Here is a 13,369-nt window from a genome sequence, read left to right as displayed (position 1 = left end):
GTAGGGACAGCTATGAATCAGATGTGCTGAACTAGCCTTGGGCTACCAAAGCTACGATTTTATCTCTCTGTCTGGTCACCCCTCAGGACTCTGGTACCCCAACTTTACAGCTTCTAAATGCCAGGTTCCAACCCCCAGTCCTTATTACTCTATTTTTCAAATGCCTACTTTAGTTCTTAAACAACTGGGCTTGGTCCCCACCCTCTGTCCCCTTAGACTCTCATACCCTGGCTTTTCCCATCCCCAGTCCCCTGCAGGGATTCACTGCCCCCTTTTCCAAGCCCAGGTCCCTCCAGCTCCCAGGAAGCCAACCCCCTACCCCGCCTCAGGCTACCCACACCTTACCTGGGGCTTCCAACATTGGCTGCAGATCTTGGGCTATCAGTTTGGCCATTCGAGCTGCCTCCACAGCCTTCTCGGCAACGCTGCTGGCTGCCACTGCCTTGAGAAGGGCGTCTGCTGCCCTGTCGGGTTCCGGGGACAGGGTCTTAATAGACCTACTCCAGTCCCTTGACCCATCTCCCTCCCAACCCACCACCCCCCATGTCACAGCCCCCAGATCTGAGATCACCTCTGGCAGCCTCAAGCTGGCTCACACTCTGCCAGCTGCTCCCCTTCCACGGCCTGGCAGGGCAGCTGGCCTTTGCTTTCCTCTCCAATACCTGGGCTGGGTTTGCTGTCATCACACCTTCCCGTTCTTCTCGCACCCCTCCACCATTTCACCCAATAGTAACACTTCCCTTCCCCCAGCTGCAGAGGCCAGGCCCTCCCTGCTGCCGGCAGCCCTGTAATTCCATTCCTGTCCTGCTCCCTCCCAATGACAAATGAGGCCTCACTCTCTTAGCACCTCTCTGCAGCTCACCTGCTTGGTGCTCAGAAGCTATGCCACTTTGCTGTGTTGATACCTCCTGTGTTACGAGAATTTAAAATCTTTTCTTCAGCTACTTCTGTTATCACATCCTTCTCCCCTGCCCCTGATCACTGTCACTGTCCCTCACCCCATCTCCTCCTTTCTGAGCTCTGGAACTGGGTGGGTCTCCCCTTTCTGCCACTACCTATTCCCTCTCCCTGCTAACATGCATGCTTTCTCACCATTGTGATTATACCTTCTGGGTGAGTGCTTAATCTCCCTTCCACAACCAGCCTTCAACCCTGCCCTGCTCCTTGAGTGTTAGTTGTTCAGTCGTGTCCAACTCTGTGTGATCCCATGGACTGTGGCCCGCCAGGCTTCTCTGTCCATGGGATTTCCCAAGCAAGAATACTGGGTTGGGTAGCCATTTCCTCCTCCTGGGAGTCTTCCCAACCCAGGGATCGAACCTAGGTCTCCTGCACTGCGGGCAGATTCTTTACTATCTGAGCCACCAGGGAAGCCCAGCCTTGCTCCTCAGTTACAGGTAATCTTGAAGCACTATCAATCCCTTCCTCTTTTTTATTTCTCAGTTTTCCATCTGACGTCAGATGTTTCCTCAATTTTCCCCTCCCTTTTACCCTCTGCTGTTATTCATAGATGCCTTATTCATTAATGCATTAGTTCTGTAATCTTGACTGAAGATGGGGTGTAGGATCAGAGGCAGAGGTAATCTTGACTGAAGGACCAGAGGTAAACGTAATCAGATATACTTGCCATGGGCTTGAATGTATCAAGACCTACGACTCCCTCGGGCCTAGGCTTGTTTTATCTGGCCTAGGAAAGTGGTCTGGGTATCAGGGTATGGAGAGGGTCAAGGTGTCCCCTACCATCTTAGGTCTACTTCCTTTTTATATACTGTGGGAGATGTGGTTAGCTTCCTCCCCTCAGACCTGGTCGGTCAAGGACTGTTAGAACCTGCTTAGAGGGATCTCAGATACCCCTCCCTGTTCTTCTGTCTTACAGCTTTCAGGATCTATATGCTTAGCCCTGGTCTGAAACTGAGCTGGTCTCAGAGTTTAAGACAGGGGATTAGGATCACAGTTTGGGGTCGCATTGTGTTCTGTTGGTGGCCAGGAAACTGCAACATTGACAAGGGTCTGTGCTTTTCACTTCGGAGGGTATGGTTGGTCAGAGCCTAGCCACTAGACCCAGTCTGTGTTCAGGAGTCAGGCCAGGCTCAGGCTACCTGAATGATGTAGTCTATGTGCACCTGCTGCTGAGGCTCTGCTGTTTCCATGGCAACCAGCAGCCAATCAAGTTTGCCAGGCCTGTTGCTGGGGAGATCAACCAGCTTCCTCCTACTGCCTGATCTTTCTGGCTACTGAGACCAGTTTTTCCTGCACATGCCCACTCCCTATCCAGCCTAAAGTGCTCCCTGGTGCTCTGCCCTCCCCCTTCCCTGGCTCAAGGCCCTGGACTCTAACCATCCAGAAACTCACATATATCCACACACAGACATAGACATTCTCTGGTTCAGGCCTCTACTCTGGATATGACCTATTCTCACACACACACACACACACACACACACTTTACACCCAAGCATATTTGGACATATCTTGACTTTCATCCACTGAAACCCTCTCAAATTTCAAACAAGATCCTTCAACTGTGCCCTCCCCTTTCAAGAAAAAACAATATCTAAAAATTCCTATGTGTAAATTGTATAATTAGGAGCTTATGAACTCATTACAAATAGATTTTTTGGCTTTCTTCAGTCACAAGCCATTAAGCACTTAAAATTAAGCACTTAAAATGAGGCTAGTCCAAATTAAATGTTGTACTCTAAATGCAAAATATATATTAGATTTCAAAGATTTAGGGAAAAAAAGAGGGGGTGATATAAAAATCTCTCCTTAATTATTTCATACTTATTTTAGATTGAAATGATAATATTTTGGATACATTGGTTTAAATAAGATATATTATTTAAATTCATCTTTTTCTTCCTATTTTTTTCATATGGCTACTAGAAGGTTCAAAATTATGTATTAGGCTTACATTATATTCCTACTGGACTGCACTGCTTGAGATAATGAGGTTCCTGATGCATGAAATGTAATCTGATTTACAGAAAGAAAATTTCATTTACAGGCAAGTCTGCTTCCCTCCAACCTTTATCAGTTGGGTTAAGGGAGTCCGAGGAGTCAGAGCTGAGAGGGACTATTTTTTCAGGTGGGTAGATCAGCTGTGGGCTTGCGTGATAACTCAGTTGGTAAAGAATCCGCCTGCAATGCAGGAGACCCTGGTTCGATTCCTGGTTCGGGAAGATGCTCTGGAGAAGGGATAAGCTACCCACTCCAATATTCTTGGGCTTCCCTTGTGGCTCAGCTAGTAAAGAATCCGCCAGCAATATGGGAGACCTGGGTTCAATCCCTGGGTTGGGAAGATCACCCGGAGAAGGGAAAGACTACCCACTCCAGTATTCTGGCCTGGAGAATTCCATAGACTGTATAGTCATGGGCTCACAAAAAGTCGGACACAACTGAGCGACTTTCACTTTCCAGATCAGCTGTACAAACTAGACCTTCCCCAGGCCTAAGGCTGAAATGTTATCAGACTGTGGGCTGGCTTGGATGTGGTTAGGCATGTACACCTCTTGTCTCTCTGCCTGGGGCTGTTGCTCCCAGCAGCAGAGTCCTGGAGGCTGGATCAGCTACAAGATGAGGAAGACTAGGAACATGTCTGAGTTCCAAGAGGTTTCCTGGGCCGGCACAAGGCAGCGCTCATTGCTACTCCCACACACAACAATGACACACTCCCTACAAAAGACACTGAGACACACTTATAGTCTAACAGGGCTTCCCTCAAATACCCAGCCACCCACAGTTACACCTAAGTCCACCTGTAGCCTCAGATATAAACACAACAAATTCCCAGGGCTACAACTGCCAGGTCCTAGGCCTTGGGTCTTGGTCCCCCTTTAAGCAACGCCCACCGCCCCCCCAACCCTTCCGTATCCACGGCGTACATTCTTGCCTTAACCCAGCTTCGGGCTCTGCAGTGGGTGCCCACCTGGCAGCGGCGATCTCCTGGCGCTGGCGGGCAGCGCTCACGGCTCGACGAGCACCCTCGACCGCCCTGTCCACCTTCTCCTTGACTTTGCCCCGGCGAAGGGCCAGAGGGAGGAGGCTGCGCACGCGCCCCCCGTGCACTAGCCGGTTGCGCTTGTACTTGCCCTCCTCGCGGGAGCCGTCGGGGCGGGTGGTGCGCCCGTAGCCGTGCCGCCGGTTGCCCAGCCACTCGCCCTCGTAGCGTAGCCCGTTGGAGCGCTGGCTCACGCCGTAGCCGCTGCGCCGGTCGGCGCGCCATTCACCCGCATACACCTCAGTGGCCGAGCCCTCGATGAGGGCAGGCGGCGCTGGGGCCGGGGGCCCGCTGGCCTCGGAGCCCGGGGGTCCCGTGCTGCCCACCTCGCTGCTCACCTCGCTGCGCAGGGAGCCCCGCTTGCTGCCCAAGGAGCTTCGGCGCCCGCCCGCCCGGAGCCCGCTGAGCAGTAGCGAGCGGCGGAAGAACCCGCCGGCCGCGGGGGTGCGCTTTCGGGAGGACGCGCCGTCACCGTCCCCGGGCCCGGCCAGCACGAAGCCTCCCCGGGAGCCAGAGGCCGGGCTGCCTCCTTCGTCGCCGGGCAGGGGCAGGGGCGGGGGCGGTGTCGGGGGGTCACTGTGGCCGGAGTCCAGGGAGGTGCGGCGGGGCGAGCGCAGCAGCGCCGCCTGATGGTAGGGCACACTCTGGCGCACCCCGTAGCCGTGGCGCTTCCCCGCCTGCCACTGGCCCTGGTAGGTGCCTGCGGGGGCGGGGTAGGAGCGGGAGAAAGAGTCAGGACCTGCCGTTCCTTGCACCCCCAGCCCCATGCGCCCCTGGAAGCCTCAGAGTCGGGTGGGAGAGGTGGGGGCAGTTGGCGTGGAGGTCGGGGAGGGGCACTAGGAACTGGGGACTGGCCAGGTTGGGTCACAAGGTGTGGAAGAGCCGAGTGAAGACTCTGCAGGTAGCAGGAGATGCATGGATTAGGGGCGTGAGAGTAGACAGGGGAAAGGGGAAGGGACAGGCAGGCTGGGGTGTGTGAAGGACAGGCAGTCCAGAAGGCGTGAGGGGCAGGGCGACGGGCTGTATAGATGACACATGGCAGGCAAAGAGAACTCTCAGGGCAAGCTGGCCGAGGAGATGTGAAGGGACAGGCAGAGCAGAGGCGTAAGGGTCAGGCAGGTGGAGGGGGGGAATGGGGGGGACTGGCAGACGGGGTGGTGAGGGTCAGAGAGGCGGGATGTGAGGGTCAGGCATACAAGGAAGGGGAGAGGGCAGGCAGATGGGGGAGAGGAAAAAACAGGCAGGGAACAGGCAAATGAGGCGTGTGTGATGATGGGGGGAGAGGGCAGAAATATGGGCGCAGGGGCGCTTATCGATGGGGAAGGAGTGTAGGACGACAGTGGAGCACAGGGGCGTCTGGCTGGGGAAAGCATAAGCGGGGCAGGCCAGCGGGGAGGCGCACGCGGACGAGCAGACAGACAGTGGGCAGGGCCCCGCACCTCCGTCGGAGTAGGTCTCGGTGCCGTAGCCGTCCTGGAAGCCGTCCTTCCAGAGCCCGGCGTAGCGCAGGCCGGACACGCTCTCCCACACGCCGCTGCGCCCCTTCAGCCCGCCCAGCCACTCGCCGCGGTACGTCCAGCGGCTCTTGCGCTCCACGCCCAGCCCTTCGCGCTTGCCCTGCTGCCAGTGGCCCTGGTAGCTGTGTCCGCCGGGCCCCGTGAAGACGCCCAGTGACTCGAAGCCGTGCGCCCAGCAGCCGCTGTATTCGCCCTGGGCGCCGGGCCCCGTGCACACGCCGTAGCCATGTGCCCGCCCCGCCTCCCAGCCCCCCACGTAGCAGCCCCCGTCGTCAAAGTCGAACTTGCCCCCGGGGGACATGCATGTAGTTGGCGCGGCCTCAGCCCCCCGGTGGCTCAGCGCATCCTGGGGCTGGAGAAGCCGGCTGGGGGCCTGGGAGCCGGGCGAGGCCTGGGGGCGGGGGCAGTTAGACCGGGGCCGGGCGGGGGGGCCCCAGCGCGGGCTGGCAGGGCCGGACCCTCATCCTGAGTGGCTGCGGAGAAAGAGGGGGGGAAGTGGCGAGGGAGGCCCCTCCTCTTTGCCCGCCGCTCCCTGGCCCAGTGGCTCCGGGGCACCAGCACCGCCCCCCAACCCCCCACCCTTCGGCAGCATCTTCCAGCAGCTCCTAAGCTTTGGAGGCACAGTGCTCCCCCACCCCTCTTTTCTTATAAAGGGCCGCTCCCCGGGTTTGGGGTCCTCACCCCTAGCGGGAGTCCCACTTTTCCAACCTGGAACCCCAAAGTATCGAGTGTGGATGGCAGTAGGCGGGGGTCCTTAGACGGGGGCTGGGCAGAATCGTAGGCCACCCGCTTCCCTGCCTGCTGTCAGGACCTCTCTGCCCCGGTTCTTTGGCTTCCCTGGCAAGGGTGGGGGTGGTTGAAAATGTACGGGGGAGATCGGAGCAAGGTGGGTAGAGGGTTTGGTGGGGGAGAGGATGGGGCTGGGGGAGGCTCTGCAGGGGAAAGGCAAGGGTAGGGATGGTAGACAGGCAGAAGGGAGGAGGCAGGTTACTCACCATGTGGGCTGGGGCTCAGGCTGCCTCCCAGGCACAGCATCCATGACCGGAGACCTCCACTCCCACCTCGCCCAGACAAGCCAAGCCCCCTCCCCTTCCGGAGAGACTGCTCCAACCCAAAGAGCCGAGGTGGGGGAGCCGCAGGAGAGAGTCCCCTCTCTCCCCAGCTGGAGGAGCAGGCGGTGGAGGGAGGGGGCGCGAGGTAGTGGCAGGGGTAGGGGGAGATGAGAACAGTGTAGGGAAAAAAAAATCTGCCTTGGATGGAGATAAGGAAGAGGAGCTGGGAGCTGGATGGGAAGAAAGAGGGGGCTATCAAGAGGGGGTGTTTTTATTATTTTCTTCTTATGGTTGGGAGAGGGGAAAAAAAATCAAAATTCTGATTCCATCCCAGCACAAATCAATGTTTGCTCCCTCCCAGCATCGCGGGGGAGGCTGGGCCAGGCAGATTTAAAGGGGCAGAGAGAAGAGAGGAGAGGGTGGGGAGAGGAGGAGACCCGGCTGAAGAGGCAGCGGCGGTGTTAGCGTTGGGGGCGGGGCAGGAAAGGATGGGTGCCTGCTCTACCTGCGCTGAGGGAGGAGGCCAGTAGAGTGGACGAAGAGAGGCACCGAGCCCCACAGGGTGAAAAGAAACCTTGGGGTGCAGGCCGGGAGTGGGGTGAGGCTGAGGGGAGGGGAGAGGAGCCAGGGGGAGGAGACTGAGCTGAAGATGGGGAGGCTGGGGGAGGCCGAAGCCAGCCGGGGGAGGAGAGATGCTGGCGGGGCCGGGAGAGGGCGAGAAGAATACAAAGAAAGAGGTGCAGGGATGAGAGCTAAGGCGGGGGGAGATTCTGCCGGAGAAGGAGAAGGGGAGGGAGACCCATTCCGGGGCTGGTGAGGGATGGCAAGCAGAAGAGAGGCAGGGGAGGAGGAGAAGGAGGGAGAAGAAATAGATATGGAGACTGAGAGAGTGAAATAAGGGTTGTGAGGGAAGGAGAAAGCTCTCCACGGGGAGGGCGGGCCTGGGGAGACATCTAGGCAGGAGGAGCCCAAGCAGGGGCTGGAGGGCCGGAAGTGGTGTTTGTGGGGCCCTGGAAAGAAGGATGAACCTGCCAGCTGCTTGGACTGAAGTCAGGAAGCCTTTGGGCCTGGACGCCTGTGTCCACCAAGTCCACTGTCCTCCCTAAGAAACCGCTGCAGTGGACCGAGAGGCTCTGCACCTGCGCCTTCTGAGCGAGCTTGAAATGGGGCCCTGCCAGGAGGCCTGGCTGCACAATCCTCCACCCCCTCCACTGTTTCTCCCTGGGTTCTTCCCAGGGAGGGGAAGGGCAGGCATGAGGGGGTGCATTGTTTTTAAATAGGGAACAGGGGTCTTGCTTGGGTGGTGCCACGAAGAACCTGGGTGTTTGGAGTCTTCTCTTTTGCAAACCTAGAGGCAATGACGTGTTTTTTGGGGGGGTGCTTTATTGTGGCAAGGTCCCCTTCAGCCTTCCACTGCTCCCTGAGGCTCCCTGACCAGAGGGGCCACACAGCCTGGGTCTTCCTGTTTACAGACAGAAGTAGGCACATCTTTCCTCTTCTCAGCTTACTCAGACACTGAATCTACCCTGCCCCTAAGCATTAGGAAGGAGAATGCTGTCCAGTTACCCACAACAGGGTAGAGAGTCAACTGCAAATGAATGCTTTTCTTCTTTTTTTTTTTTGGCTGCTTTCAGGATCTTATATCCTGGACCAGGGATTGAACCCAGGGCCCCAGCAGCGAGAGCGCTGAGTCCTAACTACTGGACTGCCAGGGAATTCTCTCAAGTGCTTTCATTTTCATACAAGTTCTGGTCTACCCTATCATTTTACAGAGACGAGAACAAGGCCCAGCCAGGGTTTGAGGGGAGATCACTTACCCAAGGTCACACAGCAGAGGTGGCAGAACTAGGATTAGGACAGACAGAGACGCCTTTTGAGCCTCCCAGGAATAATTCCTCCCAGGAATCCCTTGTACTTGGAATCTGCCCTTAAACTCAGGAGATCCATTTTGAGTACTGAGGTAAAAGAGCATGAAGTTTGGAATAAAAGGAAATTTCTCTTGCACGTTGTTTTTCTAAAGGTGGATATGAGGTTGGAGAAACATGTTAAGCCTTCAGGGTTGGGACCACATCTAAGAGCTTAGCATGGAATGGGGCCACTGTGGGTCTACTTGGGACAAGGCTGCTGATGGAGAGGTCCTCCCTTCCCCTCTCTCTTCGCTTTCTTTCTTGCTGAATGGAGAGACATGTACATAGTTTACGATGTATCAGGCATGTTGCAGGGGAGACAGATTCAGTGGTGAACAGTGTGGTGCCTGCCCTCATGGAGCTTATTATCTAGTAGAGAAGACAGACAACGAACAAGCAATTCTAGAGTAGTTCATGTTACCATGAACTAGGGGTAGAAATAGAGAAGAGCCTAACTTTCGCTGGCTCCCTAGGGAAAGAGCATTGAAGATGAATCCAGGAGCTGTGGAATAGGCTCAACTGCATTGCAACACTCACCCCTAGATACCAAGGCCTTCCTTCTCCACACAGCACACGGTACTATTCAGACCCTAAGATCCCCCTTTTCTCCAAAAAAAAAAAAAAAAGGGTAGGAAACAAGAAGAGAAAAACAAAACTATGGGTCTGGGGATACTTGTGCCCTGTGTTTTAGGGAGGAATGGTGGCAGGGTAAGTGAAAAGTGGGGAGCAATGCTTATTGGCAGGGTGACTCAGTACTGAATTCTAAGCTGCAAATCAAGGTATCGTCTGATGAAGTCCCTGGCAGGACTACCCTGGAAACTGCGGGGCACGCACAGTCCTAGCCCCTCATATTGCCCTGAAAGGCAGTTTTCCAGCCCCTCTCTGGTCTGTCTCTACAGGTCCTATAACCCTTCTTTTAGGGTCAAGATGCCTTTTTCTTTTCCTTTGGAGGTTGCAATGGTTTGTTCTGCCACAATTTCCTAAGGCCTGGAGGGTCGTAGAAAAGGGAGCCAATACTATATGAAGCAGCTCTGGACTCGGAGCCCCACTGTGGGTGGTCTTCCACCTGTGTTACTTCATTCAATCCTCATAACAAAACTAACTTTGAGCAGCCCAGACAGGAGGCCAAGAACTGGGCTGGCAAAGACGGACAGGCCTCCGTCTGAACCCTGACTCTACTGCCGGCTAGCTGGGTAAAGCTGAGCACAGTCCTTAACTTTTCCGAGCCGCAGTTTGTGTATTTCTAAAATGGGAACACTGTAACCTACACTTCAGCTTGTTGTGAGGATTGAAATGATCATGTATGAGTAGCACATGTGATTATACAGCGAGGCAGAACCACTTGGTCTAGTGCGTCGTACATAGTAAATGCCCAGTAAATGGGGCTTGAAAAATAGGTGGCATTATGCCAGTTTTATAGGTGAGGAATCTGAGACCCAGAGGTTAACTTGCTCAGTGTTGCACAGCTAATATGTGGCAGCCGTTGGAGTTGAATATCTGTCAGACTCTCAAGAGTATTATTTTAACAAATGCAATTTTGGGGGCCTATTTATTAAAGTTAAACATGTAGAAATACAAAAGCACAGTATCAAGAGTAAAAATCACCCATAGTCATTGCATGACTAGCAATCAAGTGTATTAATGTTTTCATACTGTCTTCTCCTCTATGCATTTTTTATTTAACATAATTATTTAAATACTGCATAAACAATTTTGTATCCAACTTATTTGCTTTGCATTACACTGTGAGCAATTTTTCATATCATTCAAACATCCTTGAATTTTTAATGACTGCGTAATATTTCACTGTTTGGATGCAACATAAATTGTTGAACCATTCTAGCATAGCATATTTATGCTATTTATAGTTTTTATTATTAAATATTAACATCAATTTTTTTTCTTTTGACTATGCCACAAGGCTTGTGGGATTCTTGCTCCCTAATCAAGATTTGAACCCACTCTGTTGGCATTGAAAATGCAGACTCCTAACCACTGGCCCACCAGGCAATTCCCCCAGATTAACACCTTTTATACAAATCCTTGCATTTCTGATGCTTTTCTTAAAAAATGTTTGAGAATTCCCTGGCAGTCCAGTGGTTAGGACTTGGTGCTTTCACTGCAGTGGCCCGGGTTCAATCCTTGGTCTGGGAACTAAGATTCTGCAAGTTGCATGGTGTGGCCAAAAATACATATAAAGTTTTATCACAGAAAATTTCAAGCCTATACCAAGATAAACAAAAAATAGAATAGAAAACTCCTATATGCCCATCCCCCAACTTCAACAGTTACCACTTTTGGCTAATCTTGTTTTCTCTTCTATTTATTTCAAAACCCAGGCATCATGTTATTTCAGTCTGTTGATTTCTTGAATTTCCCAGAATTACTGGACCAGAAGATAGAAACACTTGGTAAGATTTTGGATTTATTTGGCTAGAATCACTTCTAGAAAGGTTGCACAAATTTGTACTCTCACCAGTTGTGCATGAGAATGCTGGTCTGATTGCCTTCATGTATTTGTCACGTTGTAGCCACGCGTTCCGGGAAACAGACTCACTCAGAAAGACAGTGCAGATAGTGGAGTGCAGTTTATTACAGCGGCGGGCCCAAGGCAGAGTCTCCTCTTAGCCAAGGACCCCAGCCAGTTTTTGTGAAAACCTTATATACCCTAAGTGTACGTGCCCAAACCCACCTCCCCAAATTCCCTGAAACTAATCTGAACAAAGATACAATCAAAGTTAACCCGGTGATTCATATGCCTTAAGCCTAGGTAGTTAACAGTGGGCAATTATCAATAGGCCTGTGGTCATACTCCAATAAGTATAATAGAATATATGATTCTAATCAGTTACACAGATAATTAGCATATTCTTTTAGGCTAAGGAGAGTCTAGGGAAGAGCCCTGGGGCCTGGTTTTCCAGTTTGTGTGTTGTTTCCATAGATACTGGGCATATAGCTCAAAGTCCACAGTCTGGCCCAAGATGGAGTCCTGCTTTCAAGATAGAGCCTGTTTTGTCTATTTCCTCTTTCAGTCTCTCTCTCTCTCTCTCTCTCTCTCTCACACACACACACACACCTTTGGCCAACTTGACAGGTGAAAAATGTTTTTTTTCATGTACATTTGTTTGATTGCCAGGCTTAGACTGAGAAGGCACTGTAGTTGAGTCAACCCCCTGAAGCACCCTGAGAAACATGCTGATATCTCCTGGGGACCCCAGCAGGGGCCTGTAGGCTTGGAAGTTCATCTTCCAATGTTGCTTCCCCTTCCAACCCCCACGGGGCAGGGGGGAGCTTGGGAAGCTCTCTCGCCTCATCCCATTGGCAGCCACCAGGGGTCAGGATGGGGCCAGAGATCCCCATGGTGGGAGAGAGGGTAAGAATGGCCAGGGTCCAGACACTGCATTACCTCTGTCTGGCCACAGCTGTTGGGACACAAAGCTTCCCCTGCTCATCAGATCATGATTCTAGAATGTTCAATATGCTGTCTTTCCCTGTGTGGCCACTCCTGCCTCTCCCTGCTCCCGGTTTTGGCTTGCCAGAAGGGAAAGGGTGTTTGAGACCTTGTTTCTGTTTCTTTTCCCACACTCTCTGTGGGGTTGGGTTCTCTACAGAGCAGGGATTTTTAACCCAAAGTCTATGGACTAAAAGACCCAAGGATGGGCCTTCAGGGACTGTGAATCCTCTGAACATGGGCAAATGGGGCCTGGATATCCATTTTTCCCCTGTGGGAGAGGACAAGAACTTCAGATTCTGTTGAAGGGATCTATGCTTGGCAAAGTCCGGCATCATCTGGTACCCCTCATCCCTCCTAAGCTCATTTGTTTCCTATGGTGGCTGTGAAGGGAGCAGCTTGGTGTTGGAAAGAGGGGTGGTTCTGGGGGTTATGCTATGGGGTTGGGCCTTCAACATCATCCAGTGGAGCTGAGAAAAAGAACCTAAGTTTTTCCCGGGGTGGGATGGGAAGGAGAGGGGATAACAGGCTGTCATTAGGGCTGACTTAGATTTGGGTGCACACTGAGGTACCGTGCCTCACACTGAGGAGCACGTGTTTGTATGCTTTAAATGACTGGGGTGGGGATCAGAGGATCAGGGGAAGAAAGGCCTGGGTATCTTCCAGGTCGTTGGTCTTGGAGCCCGTACCTCTGAGCCATGGGAGGTGGCAGGGTAAGATGCCCAATAGGCAAAGAAACCAGCCAGGTTACATTCTGCTACAGCACTCGTCTGTGCCTTGTTTCATCACAGCTTTCTCTGAGTCCTAGCCCCGTGCATGTGTGGATGGGAGGTGGGATTCCAATCCTGGAGATTCTCAGAGCAGGGCAGGCTGGCCCTACAGCAGAGGGAGGAGCCGGGGGCGTGGAGAAGCTGAGATTCAAGGCCAGAGTCAGATATGAAGGGGAAAAAAACCCCTGTGCCTTCCTAAATCCCACACTAGTATCCTGTTTTAACTCATAATAATGGTTTATATTTGTACATGAAGATAACCTGAGGATACAGCCAATCCAATCATTCCCCACATTCCTTTTTGGCAACTGCCCGAACAGCAGGAGGTAGCGGGTGGAGACCTTAAACTGCAGTCATCGCATGTGTGTGAATACTTGGCATTCTGTTTCAGGTGTCTCAGTTTCTGATGTTCACTCTGGACTCAGTTGTGCTCCCCCATCTTATTTTCCAGGGTGGAATTTCACCTCTTGCAGCTGCAACTGCTACTTCCCACAGAATTTCCTTATTAAACGGAGAATTAGCATGTGTTAAAGACAGATTCACATCTACTTGACTCTTTCTCTCTGATGAAAATAGAAAAATTGAAAAAAAAAAATTTTAAGTGACATCTTCGAAGAAAAATGGGAACAACTGTTCAAAACACGGTGTGCCAGGAATAAATGCAGGGAAATAGCC

At 52.7% G+C, this 13,369-nt stretch overlaps 1 protein-coding gene and 1 long non-coding RNA gene across 3 annotated transcripts in view; one reads left to right on the top strand and one right to left on the bottom strand.

The window, feature by feature from the left end:
* Positions 1-7,128, bottom strand: part of JPH4 (junctophilin 4) — a 10,224-nt gene extending 3,096 nt beyond the window's left edge. Inside the window, 5 exon segments of the mRNA XM_027553260.1 lie at positions 346-464; positions 3,926-4,697; positions 5,437-5,807; positions 5,809-5,987; positions 6,510-7,128. Coding sequence (XP_027409061.1) covers positions 346-464; positions 3,926-4,697; positions 5,437-5,807; positions 5,809-5,819 — 1,273 coding nt within the window. The 5' untranslated portion in view covers positions 5,820-5,987; positions 6,510-7,128.
* On the top strand, positions 7,077-13,369 carry LOC113899898. Of its 2 annotated transcripts, XR_003513028.1 has the most exons (4): positions 7,080-7,164; positions 8,947-9,049; positions 10,813-10,884; positions 13,146-13,369. It is a non-coding gene; the product is annotated as an uncharacterized LOC113899898 (long non-coding RNA). The 2 variants fall into 2 exon arrangements; XR_003513029.1 differs by lacking the exon at positions 8,947-9,049 and having other exon boundaries at positions 7,077-7,164.

Source organism: Bos indicus x Bos taurus, chromosome 10, assembly GCF_003369695.1.
Source record: "Bos indicus x Bos taurus breed Angus x Brahman F1 hybrid chromosome 10, Bos_hybrid_MaternalHap_v2.0, whole genome shotgun sequence".
Classification (NCBI taxonomy): domain Eukaryota; kingdom Metazoa; phylum Chordata; class Mammalia; order Artiodactyla; family Bovidae; genus Bos; species Bos indicus x Bos taurus.
Note: the sequence above shows the minus strand (reverse complement) of the source record. Positions and strands in the feature narration are given on the sequence as shown.